At 39.1% G+C, this 27,638-nt stretch overlaps 1 protein-coding gene across 7 annotated transcripts in view; it reads right to left on the bottom strand.

Annotated features, from left to right (window-relative positions):
- F8 (coagulation factor VIII) overlaps positions 1-27,638 on the bottom strand; it is a 132,167-nt gene that overhangs the window by 38,227 nt on the left and 66,302 nt on the right. For all 7 annotated transcript variants that reach the window (XR_005833981.1, XR_005833984.1, XR_005833983.1 and 4 more), the window contains exons 11-14: positions 26,343-26,557; positions 24,278-24,428; positions 19,121-19,330; positions 9,659-12,731 (exon numbers count right to left, since the gene is read on the bottom strand). Coding sequence is in view for 3 of the 7 variants with exons in the window: in XM_040626611.1 (XP_040482545.1) it covers positions 9,659-12,731; positions 19,121-19,330; positions 24,278-24,428; positions 26,343-26,557 (3,649 nt within the window). In the remaining 4 variants the exon portion in view is untranslated. The remainder of the gene's footprint in view (positions 1-9,658; positions 12,732-19,120; positions 19,331-24,277; positions 24,429-26,342; positions 26,558-27,638) is intronic.

The following is a 27,638-nucleotide window of genomic DNA, read 5'->3' as shown; positions in this document are numbered from 1 at the left end:
ATACTTAGCTTATTGAATCTGTGACTTGACAGGGTTCATCAGTTTTGGAAAATTTTTAGACATTCAATTTTTTTCCTGTCCCATTTTCTACATGCTCCCCTCTAAGGACTCCAATTATACTTATGCTGTATCATCTGAGAGTGTTTCTTTCACCTGTCTCTTATACTCTTTTCTGTTCTTTTCATTTTTTCTCCTTCCTATGCTTCAGTTTGGATATATTTGCTTGACCCTAATCCTGTCTTTTCTATGTTTAGCCTGAAATTATACTCATCCGATGAATTTTTAATTTTAGATGTTGTATTTTCCAATTTTAGAATGACAATTTGAGTTTTTAAAAATAGTTTCAATTTCCAATTGTAATCCTCCATCTTCTTCTCAGTATGATGAGGGACAGAAGCAGAAAAATGTTACATGGATGGGACTGGAGGAGATAATGCTAAGCGAAATAAATCAAGCAGAGAAAGACAATTATCATATGGTTTCACTCATTTGTGGAACATAAGGAATAGCAGAGAGATCGGTAGAAGGAAGGAAAGAATGAAGGTGGGTAAACAGAAGGGGGAATGAACCACGAGAGACTATGGACTCTGGGAAACAAACTGAGGGTTTCAGAGGGGAGGGGAGTGGGGGATTGGGCTAGCCCAGTGATGGGTATTAAGAAGGGCACGTATTGCATGGATCACTGGGTGTTATATGCAAACAATGAATCATGGAACACTACAGCAAAAACTAATGATGTACTGTTGGTGAATAACATAACATAACATAACATAACATAACATAACATAACATAATAAAAATTTAAAAAAAGAAAACAATGGAAATCACTAATCCCACATCATGATATCAGCACACAAATGCTTTTTAATGCTTGTATTCTATATTTCCAAAAAGGATGATAGAGTGGATTTGAGATGTATAACTTAGTCTGTGTGTGAACGTAATATATTTTAATTAATAAAACATAATGATTTAAAAAAAGAAAAAAAAAAGAAGCAGAAAAATGTTCACCTCTAGCCCGGAAAGCTGACCTATAGCCTGCATAGTTCTGATAAAGATCAAACGTGTGCTGGTTGCTACATTCTTAAAAGGTCTTATGACTGCTGTACATCTCACCAATAGTTCATACTGAGCTGAATGATAAGCACCGGAGAAATCTTGTGACAGTAGTTTTACAAGTAGAAATTTGAAGAAGACATTTATGATCTAATACTTCTTGCACATCCCTGCCCCCTTAAGCCGAAGCATATATTAACCACCAGCTTCATAGAGCAAAAGTGCAGCTATTTCTGCCCATGGGTTCTGTCCCCATGCTATAAAAAATTCACCTTTTTACACTGAAAACATCTCAAGAATTCTTTCTTGACCATTCACTCATGGCCCCACATCAAGTATTGTCAATCTTTTCTCTATTTTCTGTAAAATATTTACAATTATCCCTGTTTCTCAGTCATGGCCCTCCTAGACTTTTGACTGAGAGCTTAGAAAGTCTTTGTTCCCTCAGCCCTTAAGGCATTTCAGCAAAGCCCACCAAGAAAGAAAACAACCAATGATCATCGCTGCAACTAGGTGGTCCTCTCCCACTTAAATTTTAGTTCATCTAATTTTTATTGTTCCACAGCTCTCCAAAGATTTTTAAAATATGGATTTTTAAAGTTTACCTAATTTTATAGTTGTTGCAGCAGGAGTGTTGGCCTGCCATGACCTATTCTCTACCCAGAAGCAGAAGACCCACTACCTTTCTTTTGGTTAATATTTGCAAGGCATGCCATTTTCCATCTTTTTACTTTCAGCCTTTTATACTCTTATGTTTTAGAGCCGTACCTCAGAAACAGCATCTAGTTGTATTTTGTTTTGTTTTAAAAAAGCCCAAATTGGAGTCATTTGCCCCCCCCCGCCCCCCGCAACAGCAAACCAAGACTCACAGTCTCAACCAAACCCAGGAACATGAACTTTTAACAGTCAATCTGAAATTTCCAGATCAGCACGAGTGACGTCATCTGCATGATAAAAATCCTGCTGTTTCCTTCTCTCCAAATAGAAGATGTCCCGGGCTGAAATGACCCTTTTCTTGTGCTAATAACCTTCTTGCCCCACCCTCCTGCCTAGAAAAACCCATTTTGTACCACTTCCCTTTTGTAAAACTCAGAGCATCTCTCTACTTGTTAGATGGGATGCTGCCTGATTCACAATCACTTAATAAACTGATTTATTTGGTTGAATTTTTTTAACAGATTTGGTGGCAGCAATGGGATCCAAAGTGAACCTCTGATGGCATTCAGAAGCAATAAGAAACACAGGTGTGGCACCCCATGAACCCTTTTGAGTTCACTGTCTTTCTTGTGGTTTCCAAGGGTCATTGGTGAGTTCCTCAGTTGATTTCTGCTCTTTTTGTTTTCAAGCTCCTGGTCTAATTGGCTCTCCAGTCTAGGGTTAATGGGTCAGTCTAGACTGACAGGAGACTCTAAGGAAGAGCCAGTCTTCAAATGGAATCCTTTGTATCCAAAGAGTTGAGCAAGCCAACTTCCGGCACACCTACTTGTTTTAAGCATAAGAACTATAGTACCATAAGTTGCACATACTTAGCAATGTGGCAAAGCAAAACCTACAACCAAGTTCTTTGGAGGAATTGGAGACAACTGTTTTTGTCTTGCAAATCTCTGCAGGGTCAAAGGTATGGTTCTAGAAGTTCAAAGTTCATTCGCCCTTTTTGCCAATCCTCCAAACCTCTGCTGATTCCTCTCAAAATGCTTCAAAGGATCAGGAAACTGGAAACAGAATTATCCTGCACTTAGTCTGTGCCTTTGTGATGTAAATTTTCTTTTTTTAAAGATTTTATTTATTTATTTGGCAGAGAGAGAGAGAGAGAGCGCACAAGCAGGGGGAGCAGCAGGCAGAGGGAGAGGAAGCAGCAGGCTCCCATCCCAGGACCCTGGGATCATAACCTGAGCTGAAGGCAGATGCTTAACAAACTGAGCCACCCAGGGACCTCTGTGATGTAAATTTTCTTTCTTTTTCTTTTCTTTTTTTTAATTATGATGATATGTTAGTCACCATACAGTACATCATTAGCTTTTTATGTAGTGTTCCATGATTCATTGTTTGTGTATACTATTTCCATCTTCTCTAGGACCTGAGAGCCATCCTTTGACATGAAAACTTTAGGGAGAAGTATCTCATCAGAAGGAAGAAAAAGGGACAGAGGGTGGTATTTGGAAATTAATCTTAAATGTCCTCTCCATTAATATTAGTAAAAAGAAAAGCTGTAAGATCTTTGTGTTTGTGTGTGTCCATATATTGATATATATGTTGTAAATGTAACATGTTCTTCTACATCTGGATAGTATTGCTAAAATTAATTTGTCAAAATGCTCTATTGGTTTGAAGGCAAGCACTTACAAGGATTGGGCAATCTAAAATTCTTGAAAAGACAGAAACTAACCCAAATGTTTTTCAAGTTCACATCCTCTGGGATAATCTTCAGTCAAGTTGTTTCCATTAAGAAGTAATGATTTTTTTAAAATAAATAGCTTAAGACTGTGACACACAAAGTAACAAACGGCCCACAAAACATTCTCTTCTTCTGAAGGATTTATGATACATTGTTATCATCAACCAGTCTTTTACTATTAAACTTAAATGGTCAATCGAGATAGTTCTGAGACTGATTAAGACTGAGGTGGCAGGTATTAGGGATTATATTCATCTAACTTTTTGAGCAGACTTGGTGACCTTGTTAGCCACAGAAGTCTTTGAGACACCCATTTTATTATACTTGTCAATTCTGTTAAGTCAGAATTCCAGCTGTGCTTCACTAGGTAATAGTTTTGCTTCTCACGGTGTCAAATGTAGTCACTCAGTGGTATTCAGCTGGTATCTGGGCTTATCTGGAGGGTCCAAAATGGCTTCAATCACGTGCCTGATGCCTTGAGGAAGAATAATGGAAAGCTAGACTCGCTGGGACTCTTGACCAGAAGGCCTACACATGACATTTCCAGCATGACAGCACCAGGGTAATCAGATTTCTTATATAGTGGCTGGCTTCTTCCAGAGAGGGCATCACAGGAGAACTAGATGTAAGCTACATGGTATTTTCTGAACCAGCATCACTTCCACCACATCTACAGGTCACAAACTTCTGTTACATTCTATTGGTCACAAATGAGTCCTAATGCCAGGCCAGATCAAGAGGAGGGGAATTACATTTTACCTCTTGAATGGAAGAATGGCAAGGTCATATTGTACAAGAGCATATCGGACAGAACATATTGGGACATCCATTTTTGGAAAATACAGTTGGCCATAGTCTTATTATTTCTTGTATTTTCCATTAAAAAAATCTCTGCATGCTGCATTCCATACTATTTCATTTTACTTACCTATTAGTTCACCAATTCTTTCTACATGATGCATAAGTGTTTTAATAACTGTATATGATTCCTAGATCTTAAGTCTCTGAGTTTGTTTTGGCTCTCTATTGTTTCTGTGGCTTATCTATTTTTTTCATTTTGTTTTGTACCCTGTATCTTTGTGTTCTGGACATTGTATCTGAAATATTTGTGAAAATAAGTTGAGGCCTAAGATGTTGAGAGGTTTTATGTTTTCTTCTGCCAGATGTCTGCAGGCACTGCCAACCCAAGACTTGCATAAATTATGATTAAGAATAGGGGCACCTGGGTGGCACAGCGGTTAAGCGTCTGCTTTCGGCTCAGGGCGTGATCCCGGCGTTATGGGATCGAGCCCCACATCAGGCTCCTCCGCTATGAGCCTGCTTCTTCCTCTCCCACTCCCTCTGCTTATGTTCCCTCTCTTGCTGGCTGTCTCTCTCTCTGTCGAATAAATAAATAAAATCTTTTTAAAAAATTATGATTAAGAATAGAAATTTGCATGTCAATGAAGTGAGTTAACTGGTTTACTGTTACCTTGAGGATCTAGACCTTTGGGGACCCAGCTTAAAGTGGGCATGGTTAAGAAACAACAATTGCTGGAGAGGATGTGGAGAAAGGGGATCCCTCTTACATTGTTGGTGGGAATGCAAGTTGGTACAGCCACTCTGGAAAACAGTGTGGAGGTCCCTTAAAAAGTTAAAAATTGAGCTACCCTATGACCCAGCCATTGCACTACTGGGTATTTACCCCAAAGATACAGACGTAGTGAAGAGAAGGGCCATATGCACCCCAATGTTCATAGCAGCATTGTCCACAATAGCTAAATCGTGGAAGGAGCCGAGATGTCCTTCCACAGATGACTGGATTAAGAAGTTGTGGTCCATGTATACAATGGAATATTACTCTGCTATCAGAAAGAACGAGTTCTCAACATTTGCTGCAACATGGACGGCACTGGAGGAGATAATGCTAAGTGAAATAAGTCAAGCAGAGAAAGAAAATTATTATATGGTTTCTCTCATCTATGGAACATAAGAACTAGGAAGATCGGTAGGGGAAGAAAGGGATAAAGAAAGGGGGGGGTAATCAGAAGGGGGAATGAAGCATGAGAGACTATGGACTCTGAGAAACAAACTGAGGGCCTCAGAGGGGAGGGGGGTGGGGGAATGGGATAGACCGGTGATGGGTAGTAAGGAGGGCATGTATTGCATGGTGCGCTGGGTGTTATACACAACTAATGAATCATCGAACTTTACATCAGAAACCAGGGATGTACTGTATGGTGACTAACATAATATAATAAAAAACATTAAAAAAATAAAGTGGGCATGGTTTACATCTACTTTTACTTTCCTGATAATACCAACAAGTCTTCTTTGAATGCTGTCAATATGCTTATAACTCCCAAGTTTATTCATCTTTAGCATGGACCTCTTCCTTGGACTCCAGACTCATATCCAACTGACTACTCAACATCTCAAACTAAATATGTTCAAAACAGATCCTCAAGTATTTCCTCAAATGAATCTGTTCTACTTCAAGCCTTCCACATCTCATTAAATGTCACCATCATCCACCTAGTTGCTTAGGAAAAAAACTAAAAATCTTCTTTGAGTCCTTTCTCCCTATTCCCCCCACATTCAATCTAATAGCAAATCCCTCAAATTATACACATCTTTCCATTTCTTTTGATTTTTACCACCACTATTTTGGTCTAAATAATCTGTCTTCTCTTATCTGGATGATTACAGTCACCTCTTAACTGGTCTCCCTGTCCATGGAACTTGTGTTACCATTTAGTTGGTACTCTCTGGAGTTCAGACATACATAAAAGACCTGCTCTTGCCTCCCTACATCCATCATTTACTAATTCATTCAACAGATATTTGAGTATCTATCACATGCCAGGCACTGTTTAAGGTTCTGGGGATATACCATTGAACAACACCTTTAAAATTTATGTTCTCAATGAACTTACTTTCTTGTTGGGGAACATAGACAATAGACAAGTAAATGTATAATATTTCAGGTGCTAGTAAGTTCACTGAAAAAGTGTGGTAGGAGCTATATGTATATACAGTGTTCAGGGAAAGCCTCACTGATAAAATGAAACTTGAGCAGCAACCAGTTAGAAGTGAAAGAATGAATAGTAGGATATCAGAGGACAGGACATGAAGTGCAAAGGCCTATAGAAAGGTATACATTTGTTGGGGCGCCTGGGTGGCGCAGTCGTTAAGCGCCTGCCTTCCGCTCAGGGCGTGATCCCGGCGTTCCGGGATCGAGTCCCACATCGGGTTCCTCGGCTGGGAGCCTGCTTCTTCCTCTCCCACTCCCCCTGCTGTGTTCCCTCTCTCGCTGGCTGTCTCTCTGTCACATAAATGAATAAAATCTTAAAAAAAAAAAAGGTATACATTTGTTGCATTTGAGGAAGAGCAATGAAGCCAGTGTGGCTGGAAGAGAGTGAGCAGGAAACAACGGTAGGAGATGAGATCAGAGACGTTTCAGAGGGTCAAATCTCAGAAACTTGAAGGCCACGGTGAGGGCTTTGGGATTCACTAAGGGTGAGAAGGGAATCTACTGGGAGGTTTGGAGCAGAGAACAATAATCAAATTACAATTTGAAAATTTGCTTTAGCTGCTGTGTTGAGAAAGGGCCAGGCTGGAAGCTGCAAGTCTAGTTAAGAGGCTATTACAATCATTTGGGTGAGTGTTGAGGATGGTTTAGACTAGAATGGTGGCCACTGAGATGGAGAGAAGTAGCTGGATTCTTTTCCACTTATTCTTTCTTTAAACCACTCCAAAAAGTCTTTTATCTCTATTTTTCAAGGTCACTGTTGGTCTTTACATTACTAATTCTCAGTCCTCATCTTAGTTGAACGCTCAGTAGTATTTGATAGTTAATTATTTGATCCTTGATGTGTGTTCATACCTGGTCTCTCTGACAACAATTTTCCCTCATTTTTCTACTAACCTCACTGCCAATCTTTCTCTGTCAACTTCATTGGTTCTTTATCTCCCTGACCTTTAAAGGTTAGAGTGCTCTGGGTATTAGTTCTTTAAACTCTCCTCTTTTCTGTTTATACTCATTCTCATGATGATCTACTCTTCCAGGGATAAAATCCAGTTGTATATCTCCATCTCAGATATCCTCCTTGAACTTGAGATTCACATATATACTCCCTACTTTACCATGTACAAAACAGTCTCTTAATTTCTGCCCCTTTCCAAAACCTGCTGTTTGTCCAGCCTTTTCCATGGCAGTCAATGACCGTTCCTTCTTTGTAGTTACTCAGACTCTAAACACTGAAGTTATTCCTAATTCATCTTTTTATCTCACAACCACATCTAATCCATCAAAGAATCCAATTAGTTTTAATTTCAAAAAACAACCAGAATTTGATTATGAACTGAGTATTAGATAAGATGAAAATGCATTGTAATGTAAAGTTGGAGATGGTTGACTAGGAAACTGGAGAGGTTGGCCTTAGGTGCATAGTCTATTTATTGTCATAAGCATGAAGACAGTATATGGTTACAGAGGTCAATAAATGTGTTGGAAGTCTGGAGGTTCACTGTACAAGCATTAGCTATGAATGAGAAGGGCTGTTGGAGAATGGGTAAAAGGCATTGGAGATTTAAGGAAAGAGTAGAAAACGTAAAATAGGGGTCCAGGGCAGTAGGAAAGTCAGTAGATTAGGGAAATATTCTATAGTTGCTATGCAGCAATAAGGGCCCATTTGAGGTAGAAAGCGAGGTCAGAAAGTGACAATGAGTAATGAAGAGGGCACCTAACCTTCCTCTAGGACCTCTATTATCTGATCACTACTCAACTTCACTTGTCTCCCATAAACCCCTCCCCCCAGTTTTCACTGTGCTCCAGTCATACTGGTCCTTTTTGGTTCCTCGGATTAGTTCCATTCACAGGGCCTATGTATTTCCTATTACCTCTGCCTGGAAACATCACTCAGAGCTCCATCAGCTGTCCTCTTATCATCATTTAGGTCTCAATTCCACAAGGAGGATTTCTCTGACCACCACAGCTAAAGTAACATCTCCAGGCACTCTCTATCATATTATTTGATTCTGTCTTTTGAATAGCACCATCAAGATTTCCCTATTTATTTTTCTACTAATTATCTCTTGCTCTTCCCAAATGAATGTAAGCTGCTTCTTTACTGTACCCCAGTGTGTACAAATGTGTCTGGCATATAGTAGATGCTCAATAAAAATTATTTGTTGACTGACTGACTCTCCTTAAGTTTATTTTATTTTATAAAAGATTGTATTTATTTGACAGAGAGAGAGAGAGACAGCCAGTGAGAGAGGGAACACAAGCAGGGGAAGTGGGAGAAAAAAGCAGGCTCCCAGCGGAGCAGGGAGCCCTGCAGAGCTCGATCCCAGGACCCCAGGATCACGCCTTGAGCCGGAGGCAGACGCTTAACGACTGAGCCACCCAGGCGCCCCTATTTTATTTTATTTTTTAAAAGATTTTATTTATTTGTCAGAGAGAGAGAGAGAGAGAGAGCACAAGCAGGGGGAGCAGTAGGCGGCGGGAGAAGCAGGCTCCCTGCTGAGCAAGGAGCCCAATGCAGGACTCAATCCCAGGACCCTGGGATCATGACCTGAGCTGAAGGCAGCTGCTTAACTGACTGAGCCACCCAGGTATCCCTCTCCCTAAGTTTATCTTCCAAATTTCTCTGTACTTTTTATTCCTTGCCCAACTTCCCTCTGCTCCCTAACAATCACATCCTCCCACTTTGCTTCCTGTATCCCCAGTACCATGGAAATCAACTTACCCTGAATCTTCAACCTCTTTATCACACACTTCACTTCTTCCTCCTGCCTCTCTTAGCACCTTTTCACAAGACTAAGATGACTACTGCAGCTCATAAGGTTGATAGGTGAGGTTGACTTTCTTCCTGCTCCCCATTGATGCTTCTTGACCCTGATTCCTGTACCCTTCTGTAAGCCCCTTTTCTCCTCCATCTCACTAGAGTAAGAGTTTCATGCCTTCTGGATTTATCATCCTCTAATTCTCATTGTTGGTGTCATCATCTAACCTACTATTTACTCCTTAGCTTCATCTAGACTTTGCTACCTGGATCTCAGGGTTCTTCCTTTATAAGCAATCTTTGGAGTCTCATTCCTGCAGATAAGCTGTGCCTTTTCTATTATTTCAGCACCTGGTAAAGTCAAATGTTGCAATAGCATGACAGAGGAATAATCAATGTACCCATACCTGTTTCTTAGTACACAGGGAGATCTACTCACCCATAATCCCAGAGACGCTCCACTGCAGCAATGAAATAGTGTCGTGTTCTCTTTTGAAAGCTGCGGAGACCCTGATTTTCATCTTCGCCATAGATGTCGAAATCTTCTCTCTTCATTTCAATTAAGAAGGTGTCATCATACTCAAATTTGTCTTCCTCTGGCTGAAGAGTACTAAGGGTTATTTCCCTTTGATGGCGTTTTGAGACTGGTGGGTTCTGAGAGCACAACCTTCCAGTCTCTCCTTGCTTTGCCCAGGTGGCTTCTCTTTGGGGCTTATCTTGTCCTTCATTTATTGCTGCCATTGAATGATTATTTTCACAAGGGCCCAGGGGCAAAATGGTGTCCTTTCTCTCAAAAGCTGTGTTTTTCTGTGACTTCTTGTGGGATTTCCACTCTTCTCTTGGTATCTGGGTAGCAGAGTGGTTATCCCAACCAAGGGGACCCAGCAGCTTGGAGGGAATCTTCTCAGAGCTTTCTGTTGCCCATTTCAGAAAGGGTACTTTTCCAGGTCTATTTGTTTTATTCAATTTAACAGGTTCCTGTGTTTTCTGAAGAAAGATCTTTTCCATGAGATCCGGGTGGCCAGGAGAATCATTGATAGTCTTTGTAGGGGGAGAGTCTTGATGAACATGAACTTTAGGAAGTAATTCAACTTTGCCAGATGTTTTAGACAAGCCTGGTTTCAAGAGAACAGTGTTTTCAAATTTCTTGTACGTGGGTTGGTTTGTGGCACTCTTCCCCATGGAGCTGAACTTTCCTTGACCTCCAATCATTTCTAAGGTTAGGAAGGCTAAAGAAAGGTTATTTCTTTTGGCTTCTTGTAAGAAATGACTGCTTTCTTGGACCCCAGAACTCCTCTCCCTAAAGGTATAATTACAGGCTGATGCTAAAAGATGAGAGTTGTCCTCTTGGGATGGGATCTTGGTCATATCTGTATGTCTAATTGATGGAAATGCTGATACTTTTGTAATGGGTAATGCAGAGTCATTCATTTGAATGAGGCCATGATTCCTCATAGAACAATCTGATAGGAGGGACTGAGTAATGGCTCTTTTTTCTTTCTCATTGTACTCTATCTGTGTGAGGGTGCCCTGGGTCAAATAGTTCATGTTTTTGGACCACTGGGTTGAGGTGTCATTCAAAATTACCCACCTTTCAAACTTTATTTCTTCTAGTGAGAGTCTGGGTTGTTTCAAAGCCCTCTTACCACGTTGAGTGGTAAGATGCTGACTTGGATTAGGAGACATCCTTGCAGTACTTGGAAACCTCTCTACCATTTGCTTTGTTTGATTTCCAAGGCCTTCCAAGTTTGCTTCTTCCCTTATTTTTGAGAAATTGGCCATGTGAATCCCTTCTCTATGTGCTGAATCATTTAATGACCCGGTGTCTTGAAGTACTGAAGTATATTGCTGCTCTTCTAAACCTTCTATATTTTGCTTAGTGCTTAGTAAGAAAAGATTCTTCAGGAAATTCTTAGTACCAATCACTGTATATACCCGAGGCAAAACCACATTCTCTTGGGTTAATTTTTCCTTTCTTTCTCTCTCTTCCTGAGATTTTTTTCCTTGATTATATGTGTCATTTTCTTGGACATTAGCCAAGTTAGTAAAAAATATGCTCTTGCTGTTTGGAAAAATCATCTCTTTGAGTCCTGTGTCCTTTGTAAATTCATCCTCTCCTACTACCACCTTCTCCTCTGACAAAAAATTCTGATCTTTCACAGACTTTTCTGACCCTAAAGATGTTAATTGCTTTGGACTGGGCCTTTGATTAGAGCTTAGGGAGTTCTTGCCATGGGTCCTTTTTATCCAATTTGCTGAATCTGGCAAGAACAGTATTTTGAAGAATGATAGATCTGGATTTTCTGTACCTAGTGGCACTGGGCCCTCATTTTTTTGGTGGGCCATTTCCACATTTTTTGATGAAGTAGTTTTATTTGACACCTGATTTAGCTCCAAAACTGTAATATTTCTGTCCATAAATGTTTCATTATGAATCAAAGAAATCACTTCTTGAAACTCAGTATTACTTTCTATAGTATCTTGCCAGACTGATGTATTGTTCTCAATAAATAATGTTGGGACATCAACATGAGTCTTTCTATTAGTTGTTGAGTTAACTGATGTCTTGTTTGTCTTTACCAAAGAGATATTAACTTTGAATAAAGCACTACCTTTGATTAATGAAGCAGGTCCATGAACTCCTTCTTCTTTAAATAACCTATTACTCTCAATTGATAATACATTTTCACCCAGTGAACTTTCTTGAGTATTCATTAAAGCTGCTTCTAACAACTTGGAATTATTATCTCCTTCACTCAAGCCCAAAGGTACACTGGACTGAATCAGGTGAGATGAATTTTTGTCAAATATAATGGTTCCTAAATGACTATTAAAGTGAACTGACATATTTGGGGGTTCTAAGGAACCTGTCTCTTCAGTACCTGCTGCCAACTTGTCTGATGGAACTGTTGGTGAAGTCATTAGACTGTTTGATGAACTAGACATTTTTAAATCAAGTTTATTCAACTCTACTGTTATAGTTGTCCCCAAATTCTCATTTAATCTTAATTGCAGTTCTGGCTCAGGAGTAAATACTCTGTCCCCACTGTGATGGAGCTCTGGTCTGAGATGTGCCACTTCAGATGGGCCCTTGTTTCCTTCTATTGCTCCAAGTAAATGATCATCAGCTTCATGTGTGGCTTCTTGGAGATCAGATAAGAATACATGTGGAGTAGGATTCTGTCCCAACAGCATCAACAAATCACTAGAGGAGACACTTTGTGCTTTAAGCAGCTGTGCTCTTTCTGCAGACTGAGGTTCAATCTTCTCTATGTGATTTTCTGGAGTTGTGGTGGCTTTCAATTGCTTTTGCTTAGTGCTAGGATGCCTTGAATTCTGGGAGAAGCTTCTGGGTGCAATGACATTGTTTTCATTCAGCAGGGAAGTTGGAATATCTTCATATGTGTCCTCATAATAATCACCAATGTTCCTGTTACAACTAGAAACCTTCAGTAAGGCTGTCATCCCTCTGTTCCGAAAGTCTGAGTTATGGCACCCCAGAACCCACAGACCTAGAGATGAGGAAGAATAAGACTCTGGTTACTTACAACCCAGGCCCCAAAAAAGTTCTGTATTAGTGGTTCTCTTCTATTCCCAGATAATGAAAAAATACTAGTCAGTACCATTGTATTACAGGTCATCAGGTTAAATCCCTGGCACATAAATAGTCCAACAATGGTAGGAAAGTGGTTTTTGCATTGCTGCTATTGTGGTATATCTGTCTGTAATCACAAGAAAGCCTGTGATTAAAAATGAATAGATATTGAGAAAAAAATGGAGAAATGTAATTAACATACACAGTAGTAGAGAGTCTTTTTAAAAAAGATTTTAATTGTTTATTTGAGAGAGAGAGAGAGCACGAGCATGGGCTTGGCGGGGAGGGGCAGAGGGAGAGGGAGAAGCAGACTCTCTGCAAGCAGGGAGCCCAATGCGGGGCTCAATCCCCGGACCCTGAGACCATGACCTGAGCTGAAGGCAGACATTTAACCAATGGAACCACCCAGGCGTTCCCCAATAGTGGAGAGTGTTAATAGTCACAGAGAAATCTTTTTTTTTAAAGATTTAATTTTTTTTTTTTTTTTTAGAGAGAGAGAGAGAAAGAGTGCATGTGAGCTGGGGGAGGAGCAGAGGAGAAGGGAGAGGGAAGGGGAAAGAATCTCAAGGAGACTTGGTGCTGAGTGCAGGGCCTGACATGGGGCTCAATCTTACCACCCTGAGATCATGACCCGAGCAGAAACCAAGAGTAGGAGGCTTAACTGACTGAGCCACCCAGGCACCGCCACACAGAACTCTTTGATGATGATAATGACTTAATTCATGAAACTTTATGTAGGATTTAGGTTTAGGATACACATACTATAAAATTCCACTACAGGACTAGCAATATTAATTTCTACTATGACAGGATTATTCAAGTGAAGGAATTGCATAGTGGTAAAGTAGATGCATAAATACAAGTAAAAAATATATATATACCTTTACCAAGCTACCCATCAGGTACCTTAACAGCCTCATCTTCTTGCATGACATTTGCAAGCAAAATCTTAACTGAATCCAGCTTTCCCTCAAAGGGAAAACTTTCCCCCAAGTATATTTCTTTTTTTTTTTTTTTTAAAGATTTTATTTATTTATTCGACAGAGATAGAGACAGCCAGCGAGAGAGGGAACACAAGCAGGGGGAGTGGGAGAGGAAGAAGCAGGCTCATAGCGGAAGAGCCTGATGTGGGGCTCGATCCCAGAACGCCGGGATCACACCCTGAGCCGAAGGCAGACGCTTAACCGCTGTGCCACCCAGGCGCCCCCCCAAGTATATTTCTAAAGAGACTTGTAAGATAATGGGATGCCCATGGAAAAGGTTTTTATGGTCAAATGCATTTTGGAATCAATGCACATTGCAGTCTATGTGCAGCCAGATAATCAATCAAATGGGAAATGAGAATACATTTTCTATCATACAAAGATTTAGAAAATCTACCTCTAAAGCAGCCATTCTCAGGAAGTGATGAGAGTGTGTTTTCTACCAAAACAAAGGAGTATATTGTATATTTAAAAAAAAAATAGGATGACATGGGATCCAGGAAAGAGGCAACTATCCTGAAGAAGGATGAAGAAAAGTCTCAAGTTAATAACTGATACTCAGTCAATTCTAGAAAGAACCAGCCCAGACTGGAGGAGGATGCATGGGTCCAGGAGGTCAGCCTCTAGTATTATGAATAGTGAACAAGAAGGACTGTATATCTGGGGTGCCTGGGTGGCTCAATCGTTAAGCGTCTGCCTTCGGCTCAGGGTGTGATCCCAGAGCCCTGGGATCCTCTCGTTGGCTGTCTCTCTCTCTGTCGAATAAATAAATAAAATCTTGAAAAAAAAAAAAGAAGGACTGTATATCTGTATTTGTTATATCTGTGTTTGTTGAAATTTTGTAATGAGAAAACATCTTTTTGTATTACATGGATGAATAAAAGTTAATTTAAAACATTATAATTAATTAAACCTCAATCCAAGAGCTTAAAGAGTTGACTCTGATGAAAAACAATAAAATAAAAAAACCAAATAAAAATAAGAAATTCTACGTGTACAAAATTTAAAATAAGAAAGGAGATATAGTTACAGTTGCGAAGAAAATTAAAAGAATTATAATTCCCTTGGAGAATCCAGCTTCCAATCCCTTCCTCCAACTTCTGACACAGGCATAAGATGCCCAGTCAAGTCTGACACTTGGTCAGCATTACAAATATATAGACCAGTCAATCTCCTGCCTCAGTGATATAACCGGGGCTTTCAGTGAATTAATTATTTTTGTAAGCTGTTATCAATCCTGGAATTGGTTTTTATCAAAGTAACCCAGAGAGACAGAGCCCAGGTGATCACAAGTAGGTAGGAGCACATCTCAGGCTCCAATAAACAAGAGCTCTTTAGTCATCCAAGGCTAGTACAATATCCCTAGTATGGAATATTAAGCAACCTTTTAAAAATAATTATGCTCATCTATATTTATTAGAGGTATATATAGAAAAATATTGAATATATCTTCAAGCAGGAAACAAAGCAGGTTACAAAACATGATATAACCACCATTCTACTATCTGTTTCTATGAGTTTGACTTTTTCTTTTTCTTTTTTTTAGATTTCCCATATAAGTGATTCCATACAGTATTTGTCTTTGGCTTATTTCACTTAGCATAATGCCTTCCAAGTTCATCCACATTGTCATAAATGGTGGTTTCTCCTTCTTTTTGTGGCTAAATAATATTCCATTATATACATAAATGTATGATTATTGTCACATGATTATCATATATAATATGACATATATTATATATGATGATATATCACTATTTCTTTATCCATTCATCCATCAATAGACACTTAGGTTATTTCCATGTCATGGCTATTGTGAATGATGCTGCAATAAACACAGGAGTGCAGATATCTTTTTGAAATCATTTCATTTCCTTAGGCTATATACTCAGAGGTGGGATTGCTGGATCATTCTATTTTTAACTTGTGAGGAACCTCATATTGTTTTCTAGAGTGGCTGCCCCAGTTTACATTCCATCAACAAGGCACAAGGGTTCCCTTTTCTCCACATCTTCACCAGCATTTGTTATCTCTTGTCTTTTTTATAATAGGCATCCTAACAGATGTGAGGTGATACCTCATTTTGGTTTTGATTTACATTTTCTTGATGATTAGTGATGTTGAACACCTTTTCATATACCTATCGGCCATTTGTAAGTCTTGGGAAAAATTTAATGGTATCCCTTAAGTCCTGTAGGCTTGCTTCTTCTTTTTTTTCCCTCAGACTGGATAATTTCAAAAGACTTGTTACTGACTTCACAGATTCTTTCTGTTTGATTAAGTCTGATGCATTTTCCCCCATTTCACTCATTGTATTTTTTAGCTCCAGAATTTTTACAATCATTTCTCTTTTTTGAAATTCTTATTTTGTTAATGTACTATTTTCCTAATTTTACTGAATTGCCTGTTTGTGTTCTCTTGTATCTTGCTGAGCTTCTTTAAAATAATAAGTTTGAGTTCCTTTACAGGCAATTTGTAGATTTCCATTTCTTTGGGGTCAGTTTGGAAGGTTACTGTGTTCCTCTGGTTGTGTCAGGTTTTCTTGTGTGTGTTTCTTGTGGCCCTGCATTGATCTCTGCACATTTGAGGGAGCAATCACCTCTCCCAGTCTTTATGGACTGACTTGGTTGGGAATGACTTTCACCTGTGGGTGGCTCTGAGTGTGCTGTGTGGGGTTCAGCAGCTCCAGTGACAGGGAGGGCATAGCAGCATAATTTCTATGCAGCTCTGCCAGCTGAGGTCAGTGTCAGTGAAGAATGGGGGGGAGGCGGTCCTTGGTGGCCAAGGCTGTGTCTGGTAGCAGTGGCAGTGAGAGTTGTTGGACTCCTAGGGGAACATCCTGGTTAGGGGGATCCTCCTTGGTGCTGGGTCTGGTATGTGAGTGTACAGGCCTTGGTGATGGTGCTGGGTTCTGGGGCAGAGGAGTGCATGCAGTAGTGATAATGCTTGTTTTCAGGGTGTAGACGCTCAGAGTGGCAGTGGGGTCAGGGTCCTAGGCTCAGGCGTGCCTGAAACTACCATGCTCCTGGGTGTCGGAGCATGGCCACATCTGCTGTGGTGCTGTCAGTGGCCAAAGCTCAGGCATGGAAAGGTCATCCATGGAGCTGGAGTCCAGGTCTCTGGGACATGCCACACTGCCTACGTCCTGGTGGGTGGGGTGCCCTGGTGGCTTGGTGCTTGGGGGCAGGGTACAATAGCCGCATGGGCCCGAGGGATGATGGGGTACTGTGGTAGTGCTTCAGGACCTGAGACGCAGGGCAACAGTAGCAACTCAAGCCTTGAGGATGGCAGGTGCTATGGAGGTCTAGGCCCCAGGGAGCAGGGCCAGCAGCATGTCCTTGGGGAACAGATGCAGCTTAAACTCTGAGCAGCGATGTGAGCTGGCTTCAGTATCTGAAGGCTGTGGAGGTCTTCAGGTGGTTATTAGAGTTGCTAGAGTCCTCCTGTTTCCTTTCCCCATGAGAAGAAATCCCTCAGAACGGACTGATATATTAGTATATTACAATGTGATTATCACCATAGCATTAGCTAGCACCTCTGTCACAGCATATAATTATCATTTCTTTTTTGTGGTAATGTGTGGTTAAAGCAGAGAGTGTAAAGTGAAGTGTATAGTCATAAAAAGAATGATGTACCGAGACCTGCTACAACATGGATGAATCTTGAAAACATTACACTAAGTGAAATAAACCACACACGAAAGGGCAAATACTGTATTATTCTATTTATGAAACATCCAGAAGAGGCAAATTCCTAGAGACAGAAAGTAGATTAGTGGTTGTCAGGAAAGGGGGGATGGGGAGTGACTGCTTATGGCAAAGGGTCTCTTTGGGCTGATAAAAATATTCTGGAATTAGATAATAGTAATAGTTGCACAACAGTGTGAATGCACTGGAACGCACTGAATTGTACACTTCTAAATGGAAATCTCTAGGGGCTTTAGCTTGAGCTTTGTAATTAGTGATATTCTAGTAACATTTTGTCCTCAAGACACATAAAGCAGAGTCTTAATTTGTCTTTAGAATTTAAGTGATCACCAAAATAATTTAAAAGCTTCTCAAAATATTGATATTTAAAATATTTTTTCTCTGCTTATGTATACACACACACAAATACAGACACTTTCTCTCTTTGGTTTAGACAATTACAACCATATTAAACATACTGTTTCATAATCTTTTTGTACACATTTGATTCATTAATTAATGGGAAAAATATTTATTAAACACCTACTATAGGCCAGGAACTATAAACTTTAAGAGATACAGTGATGAATAAGATAAACAAGGTCTCTGTTCTCAGAGAGTTCGCAAATTAGATATAAAACAGATAACAAAGACATAAACATAAATATGGAAGATACTTCTAGAGACAATATTGGAGTTCTGTCAGGTTTTTCTTTACTCACTTCCCACAAAAGTACATTACTTGAAGTAAGATAAGTTTCTGGGTATAAAGGTGAACATATATTTATATACGATGAGATTGGCTTGTATTCCCCAGAAATCTTCCCATGAGAGGTTATCTCCAGAAAAGCCTTCCATGTAAGAGAATATAATCTGCAGGTCGTTTTATGTGTTTTCCTTTGTAGATGAGTTGCCTAGCACTTGTTATTAAACTGTATAAATGAAGCAACAGTCAGTGTTCCTCCTGATTACAGGGCTGGTGCTTTCCAAAGCCTTGCAGTGGTTATGGAGGGAGAGGGAAGATGAGGAACTGCCAGCCACATTCGTCCTGAAGGGTTCCCAGTGGTTTGAGATTACAATGTACTCCCAAAGGCTTCTAGGTGGTATTTATTCAACAGTACCAATGTTCACAAAGCACACAGAAACATGTTTATCTCCACATGTTAACTGCATATATACATGTATATGCATTACTATAGTTTAATAAACACACTTATAATTTTGGCCATTAGTAAGTAAAGGCACTTTTTAGAGGAAAGACTTTAAAGTTAAATACTTGATATAGTGTTGTCACTAAAATGCCTTGCAATTACTAAGATCACTTGAACCATTTAGTATTTGTCCACATACGAGCATATGCATGGCTAGTGAAGTGATCACAGCTGTTAGTAAAAGAATAATATAAATAACTCGGGCGCCTGGGTGGCTCAGTTGGTTGGATGTCCGACTCTTGGTTTTAGCTCAGGCCCTGATAACAGGGTTGTGAGACTGAGCCCTGCGTTGGACTCCAAGCTCAGTGCAGAATCTGCTTAGGACTCCCTCTCCTTCTCCGTCTGTCCCTCCCCACTGTTCTCTCTCTCTCTCTCTCTCAAATAAATACATAAAATCTTAAAAAAAGAATAATGCAGATAACTAACCTGGGTTTTCCATTGACATGAAGACAGTTTCTCCTGAGAATGGGAATAGGGTAAGCGTGTCTTCATAGACCATTTTGTGTTTGAAGGTATACCCAGAGAAGAAGATAGACAGGAAGTCAGTTTGTGCTCCAACACTTAGAATGTACCAGTATGCCACCTCATGCAAACAAACTGACAGCTGCAAGTTGTCAAAAACATAGCCATTGATACCTGCAAAAGAAATGGGGGAACAAGAGGTTTTAGCAGTATCCAGATTTATTACTTGAGGTTGTCATGATATGATTGGAAAGAATTATATGTTATGCCCACTACCTTATTCCCAAGAAGAGATAGCATTATACTTTCCAAAAAAAGTAGATTATTAATAGTTGATCAGCAAGGTCCCAAACCCACAGTAAGAAGAATCATAGACCTTGACCCTTCATATACTGGAGGGAGGAAATGCTACAAAAGATGGCATTGATTTATACAATTGGAATATTGGTTGCCAATTAAATAAATGTATTATATCAATGTTAAATTTTCTGAATTTCGTAGCTCTACTTTGGTTATGTAAGAGAATATCTGTATTGATAGGGAATGCACAATGAAGTACTAAGAGATAAAAGGGCAACCTGTTCTCAATTAGAAAATAAGTAATAAAAGTAAGTATATAGATAAAAAAAGATGATATAGCAAATATAGAAAAATATTAAAAATTAGTGAATCTGGGTAAAGGGTTTATGGGAGTTCTCTATCTTATTCTTGTAGAATTCCTGTAACTTTGAAGTTATTTCTAAATAAAAAGCTAAACAAAAGTAACTTGACTTCAATCTCTAAAGGAAATTATTTCTGAAGGCCTCTTCCATACATCTATCCATTCATCTAGTCAAGAAACATTTGTCTAGTCTGCAACGCTCAGACTCCAGTTCAGTGCAACTAACTGACAATTAAAATTTCTTGCCTCACAAAGCATTACAAAATATTATTAATCTATTGTAATAAAATGTGTGGTAATATGCAGGTATAGATAAATATATCAATCAGAATATGGAATACAGAAAGAGACACAGATATAAAGGGAAATTTAATATATGATAAAGGCAGCATTCAAACAGGTAGCAAAAGAAAATGAGCTATTGGTAAATATTGATGGAAAATATGACTATTCATATGGAACCACAAAAGACCCTGAATAGTCAAAGCAATCCTGAGAAAGAACAAAGCTGGAGGCATCACATTTCCTGATTTCAAGCTATACTACAAAACCGTAGTAATTAAAGCAATATGGTACTGGCATAAAAATAGGCACATAGACTAATGGAACAGAATCAAGAGCCCAGAAATAAATCCTTATATATATGGTCAACTAATATTTGACAATGTAGTCAAGAATACTCAATGAGGAGGGCTCCTGGGTGGCTCAGTGGGTTAAGTACCTACCTTTGACTCAGGTCACAATCCCAGGCTTCCTGCTCAGAGAGAGTCTGCTTCTCCCTCTCCTTCTGCCCCTCCCCCACCTCGTGGTCTCTGTCTCCAAATAAATAAATAAAATCTTTAAAAAATGTTAAGAATACTCAAGGAGGAAAGGGTAGTGTCTTCAATAAATGGTGTTGGGAAAACTGGATAACCACATGGAGAAGAATGAAATTGAACCCTTACATTACACCACAAACAAAAATTAACTTGAAATGGATTAAAGACTTTTTTAAAAAAAATTTTATTTATTTATTTGATGGAGAGAGAGAGACAGCCAGCGAGAGAGGGGAACACAGGTAGGGGGAGTGGGAGAGGAAGAAGCACGCTCCCAGCAGAGGAGCCTGATGTGGGGCTCGATCCCAGGACTCAGGGACAACGCCCTGAGCCGAAGGCAGATACTTAACTACTGAGCCACCCAGGCGCCCCAATGAAATGGATTAAAGACTTAAACATAAGACCTGAAACTGTAAAACTCCTGGAAAACATAGGGAAAAAGCTCCTTGACATTGGTTTTGGCAATGATTTTTTTGGATCTGACACCAAAATCACAAGCAACAAAGGAAAAATTAATAAGTGGGGTTATATCAAACTACAAAGCTTTTGCACAGCAAAAGAAACAATCAATACGATGAAAAGGCAACCTAAGGAATAGAAGAAAATATCTGCAAATCATTTATCTGATAAGGGGTTAATATCCAAAATATATAAAGAACTCATACAACTCAGTAACAAAAAAAAAATGTGATTTTTAAAAAGGACAGAGGAACTGAATAGAATTTTTTCTGAAGAAGACATATGATTGGTCAACAGGTACATGAAAAGATGCTCAACACTAATCATCAGGGAAATGTGATCATCAGTGAAATAAATCAGATAGAGAAAGCCAAATATTGTATAATTCCACTTATATGTGGAATCTAAAAAAGCCGAACTCATAGAACCAGGGAGTTGAATGGGTGGTTACCAGAGGCAGGGGGATGGGGGAAATGGGTAGATGTTCGTCAAAGGATATACACTTCTAGTGAGAAGATGAATAAATTTTTGTGATCTAATGTACAGCAAGGTGATTATAGTTAATAATACTGTATTACATACTTAAAAGTTGCTAAGAGGGTAAATCTGAAATGTTCTCACTAGAAAAATTCAGAAAAAACAGGAAACACAAACTAAGATAGTACCATAAATCCCATGCAGATGGGCTAAACGCCCCTCTTAAGAGAGAGATGGTCAAACTGGATTTGAAAAAACAGAACATCAAATCCCTGTTCTCTAGACTCATATTGCCATACTCTTTCTTGATGCAACTTACATAATTTTGTTCTTGAAACAAAATGGGAGTAAAGTGCTAGAGATACGATTAGAAATACTGAGGAAAGACCCCTAATTCAGAACAATTAGAGTATATCATTCTGTTTTGAAACCATATCACTCTCTACATAGACAATACATTATTTAACAATATTTCATAAAAATTGCTTTAAGTAGCTGGGTACAGCTCTGATTCATTCTTTTTTTAAAGGTTTTATTTATTTATTTATTTATTTATTTGACAGAGAGAGAGAGCACACATGAGCACAAGCAGGTGGAGCAGAAGGCAGAGGCAGAGGGAGAAGCAAGCTCCCCACTGTGCGGGGAGCCTGACATGGGGTTCAATCCCAGGACCCCAGGGTTATGACCTGAGCTGAAGGCAGATGCTTAACCAGCTGAGCCAGCCAGGTGCCCCTCTAATTCATTCTTTTTAATGGCTTCATACTATTTCATATTATGGGTACGCCACAATATTTTCAAACATTCCTCTAACATTAGGCATCATCTTTGATTTTAGTTTATCTGTTTTAGGCACTACAAATACTGCTACAATACATCCTTTTATATCTGTCCTTATGTACCGGTGTTTTTATTCCTACCAGATATATCCCAGCAGTAGGAATGTTGGATCAAAAGGTATATATATTTAATTCTAAAAATGTACATAGTAGGGGCACCTGTCTGGCTCAGTTGGAGGAGCATGTGACTCTTGATCTCAGGGTTGTGAGTTTGAGCCCCATGTTGGGTGTAGAGATTACTTTAAAAAAATAAAAACAGAAGTTTACATAGTAAAATTGATTCTTATTTGGTACAAGTTTTATGAGTTTTAGCACATATATCAACATGTGTAACCATGAGCACAGTCAGGATACAGAACATCTCATTCAACGTAGAAAGCTGCATTGTACTGGAGTTCTTCAGTGCAAATAGTCAAATTCCTCCTCCACCCCAAGCTCTGATAACCATTGCCCTATTCTCCATTCCTATACAATTGCCTTCCCCAGAATGCCTTGTAAATGAAATAATACAGTATGTCACCTTTTGAGACTGGATCTTATCACTCAGCTTAATGCCTCTCAGGTTCATTCATGTTGTGTGTATTCACTTTTTTGATGGCTGAGGAGTATTCCATTCTGTGTGTGTGTGTGTGTGTGTGTGTGTGTGTGTGTGTGTGTATAATGGAATATTATGCAGCTGTCAAAAATGAAATCTTGCCATTTGCAACAATGCGGATGGAACTAGAGGGTATTATGCTAAGTGAAATAAGTCAATTTGAAAAAGACAATTATCATATGATCTCACTGATATGGAACAAAACAGAGGGTCATAGGGGAATGGAGGGAAAACTGAATGGGAAGTCATCAGAGAGGGAGACAAACCATGAAAGAGTTTTAACTATAGGAAAGAAACTGAGGGTTGCTGGAGGGGAAGGGCTGGGGGGGATCAGGTAATTGGGTGATGAGCATTAAGGAGGTCACATGATGTGATGAGCACTGGGTGTCATCCGCAACTGATGAATTATCAAGCACTACATCTAAAACTAATGATGTACTATATGTTGGCTAATTGAATTTAAATTTAAAAAAGCATATGAAATTTGTACCCAGACATGTACATGCATAGAGGAAAGACCATGTGAGGATACAGAAAGTGGCTATCTACAAGCCAACGAAAGAGGCCTCAGAAGAGACCAATCCTGTTGACATCTTGATCTCAGACTTTTAGCCTTCAGAATTGTGAGGAAGTAAATCTCTGCTGTTGAAGCCACCGATTCTTTGGTACTTAATTATGGCAGGCCTAGCAGACTAAGACTACATATATATATATATATATATGTGTGTGTGTGTGTGTGTGTGTGTGTGTGTGTGTGTATGGGCACCCTGAGTGCATTTTATATTAAGGATGGATTCTGCATATTTGAGTAAATGAAAGTTGTGTCTTATTTGATTTATCCTTTGAAATGCCTTCTAAAAGAAAAAATATATGCAGTATATGATATTTAAGCCTTTATATAAGCCTTTATATAAAACTGTACACTTTCATATATATCAATTTTTAAAAAGATTTATTTATTTTAGATAGAGTGCAAGAGAGCTTGCAAGAGTGTGGGGGGGGGGATGGGCAGAGGGAGAGAGAATCTCAACCACACTTCCCACTGAGTATGGAGCCTGACACAGGGCTTGATCGCACAACCGTGACATTATGACCTAAGTGGAAACCAAGAGCCGGATGCTTAACTGACTTAGCCACCCAGGCGCCCCCATGTAACAATTTTTAAGGAAATATGACTCTTACATGGCATATAAGTTAATCCATTATCTGGACATCAATTTGGTGGCTTCAAATTTCCTTTATCCATTACCCACTGGACTTGAGTGCTGCTTTACTTACTGTGCATGATGTTAGAGACTTGGAACTCTGGATCATGGGGCTGCACTACATCTACATTGGGGAGGAAGCGTTGCATATTCTCTGTGAGGTACCAGCTTCGATTCTCATCAAATACAGAAAACAGGATGACATTCCTCTTGTCTGACATCATCTGTTAATTACACATATTGAAAGAAAGAAATGCTATTAGTTTGTCCTATAAGAATTAGTAGTCTACATGGAAGTGATGGCATGCATGTGATATATCTATATTGAATCCTTTGGTTCAATTCCAATTTCTCCCTAGGGCCACTATTATGCATATAGTGGGGCCTGGGAGTAGGAGTGGGTGCTACAAGCAGTGAGTTTAAGAGCAAATGTGTCCTCAGGGCAAGAGGGTGACTAGACCCACTAAACTTATTTTCTTCTAGACCCAAGGCCATATGCTGGCTGATTTTTTAGTACAGTCTGTAGCCTCATTTCCTCCATGTTCAGATCAGAGGATTTTCATTCTTTAAAGACCCAAGTGATTATTCAGTGTCTTTCTTAAACAAGTTAGTCAAGTCAAGTAAGAGTAATGCCTTTCCTAAACTTCCATCCGGCAAGTGCCCTTCCATAAAGCTACCAATGTATAAAAAATTAAAAACAGCAAACAGAAATCAAATAACAAAGTTAAGATGGGCCATAAAATGTTAATTAACACTAAAATCTAAAGTTTTCTGCTAAAAAAGTTTAAAGTTCTTTTTAGAAGAGTGGTTTGTATATGAACCAAAGTTATGAGTTAGTTACTTGCTAATTGATTCTGTTAAGACTTAATATGCAAACTTCACTAATATGTATAAATTTCATTTTGCATAACCTAGCACTACAGAAACCAAAATCCTGAGGAGAAGACACTGGAAAATATAGAGGTACGTTTCAGTCCTCTTCCAAAAAACCAGTGGAAAAACTATAATTAGGAAAATTTGTCAGGACAGGTACATGCCAAATTGATGCCTTTTTGGGTTTGCATGCCATGTGTTTTAAAATTCACGTGCTTTACTCTCTAAACCAAGGAAATGTTTTCAGACTAGTAAAAATCCTATGTGATAAATAACCAAACTGACATGTAGTCAAGCCTCAGCAATATGGCAATGAATTATTCTGATCCAAGCAATGAGTTTTTGAGAAGTACTAGGCTTTTCTTTCTTTTTTTAAAAAAAGATTTTATTTATTTATTTTGAGGGGGGAGTGGCAGCAGGAGAGGGAGAGAGAGTCCTAAGCAAAATCTGCAGTGAGCACAGAGCTTGACGTGGGGCTTGATCTCACAACCCCGAGATCATGACCTGAACCAAATTCAAGAGTTGGACACTTAATTGACTGCGCCACCCAGGCACCCCAGCATTAGGCTTTACTCATGCAGAGAATTTAGCCTTATTTTTTAAAGTAATATAAATGGTCTAAATTATAAATATTTCTGAAATATTTTATATCTTTCCCTGTATTTTGCTCAACAAATATTTATTGAATTCCAGCCACATGCCAAGAACTATGCTAGATGCTGCAGATATGTTAATTTTGAGGTGTCTTTGAGTCACCCATGATGAGACATCCAGGGGAGAAGTCTAGACTCTGATACAGATTCATGCGTCATCAAAAAATGAGTGGTAGTTCAGCATGTAAAAATGAGCAAGATTACTTACAGAAAGTGGAATTTTAAATTTTTTAAAGTTTTATTTATATAAGTAATTGCTACACCCAATCAATGAGAGGCTTGAATTCATGACCCCAAGATCAAGAGTCACATGCTCTTCCAACTGAGCTAGCCAGGCACCACCAGAAAGTGAAATTTTAGACTGGGAATGAGTATTATAGAAATATAATAGGAGAGGCCCTTCTATCTATCCAGGCAAGTTTATTAAACCGAACTAAATTCAAAAACAGCTGTGAGAAACCCAGCTCATTTCTTTTATTGGCCAACATAGCAGACCATTATATTTTCTGCAGACTATAGGCAGATGTACACTGAGAGAGTATAGGAAATATCTGGAAGTTCATATGCATCATCAGTCCATCAAACCCAGAACTTTGAAAGATAAGAACTTACCTGGTTTCCTCTTTGATCTACAGATTCTTTGTAGCAGATGAGGAGAGGGCCAATGAGTCCTGAAGCTAGATCTCTCTCCGGATTAATGAAGCTTGAGTAATATCGGGTCAGGCACCGAGGATCTGATTTAGTTGGCCCATCTTCTACAGTGACTGTCCATTTATACTTGAATATCTCTCCTGGCAGAATTGGCATATCTTTCAAATGTTTCACACCTACCCACACCCAAACCACAAAATATCTTGATTAGAGTGTAACAAGCCATATATTGGTAAATTGTGTTGTTATGTCAAGGGCTCTACAAATTTATACGTACATGTGAAGCTTCTCAATAAATTGAAACTAAATTTGTACCTATTATAATATTCACACAATTGTTTTACAATAAAAGTGGGTGGAAAAAAAAAGTGGGTCGAGGTCTTCAAGTTGTATTACAAAGCCGTAGTGATCAAAACAGTATGGTACCAGCACAAAAACAGACACATAGATCAATGGAAAAGAACAGAAAATCCAGAAATGAATTCACAGCTATATGGTCAATTAATCTTGGACAAAGCAGGAAAGAATATTCAATGGGAAAGCATCTCTTCAACAAATGGTGCTGGGAAAATTGGACACCCACATGCGGAAGAATGAAACTGGACCATTTCTTTACACCATACATAAAGATAAACTCAAAATGGATGAAAGACCTAAATGTGAGATAGGAATCCATCAAAATCCTAGAGGAGAACACAGGCAGCAAACTCTTCCACCTGGCCTGTGGCAACTTCTGGCTAGACACATCTCCAAAGGCAAGGGAAACAAAAGCAAAAAGGAACTATTGGGACTTCATCACGATAAAAAGCTTTTGCACAGCAAAGGAAACAGTCGACAAAACTAAAAGACAACTGACGGAATGGGAGAAGATTTCTGCAAATGACATACCAGATAAAGAGCTAGTATCCAAGATCTATAAAGAACTTACCAAATAATCCAATCAAGAAATGGGCAGAAGACATGAACAGACATTTCTCCAAAGAAGACATACAAAGGGCCAACAGACACATGAAAAATTGCTCCACATCCCTGGGCATCAGGGAAATACAAATCAAAACCACATTGAAATACTACTTCACACCAGTCAGAATGGCTAAAATTAACAAGCCAGGAAACAGCAGATGTTGGTGAGGATGTGGAGAAAGGGGAGCCCTCTTACACTGCTGGTGGGAATGCAAGCCAGTGCAGCCACTCTGGAAAACAGTGTGGAGTTTCCTCAAAACGTTAAAAATAGAGCTACCCTACAACCCAGCAATT

This window comes from Ursus maritimus (assembly GCF_017311325.1).
Source record: "Ursus maritimus isolate PB19 chromosome X unlocalized genomic scaffold, ASM1731132v1 scaffold_X1, whole genome shotgun sequence".
Lineage (NCBI taxonomy): Eukaryota > Metazoa > Chordata > Mammalia > Carnivora > Ursidae > Ursus > Ursus maritimus.
Note: the sequence above shows the minus strand (reverse complement) of the source record. Positions and strands in the feature narration are given on the sequence as shown.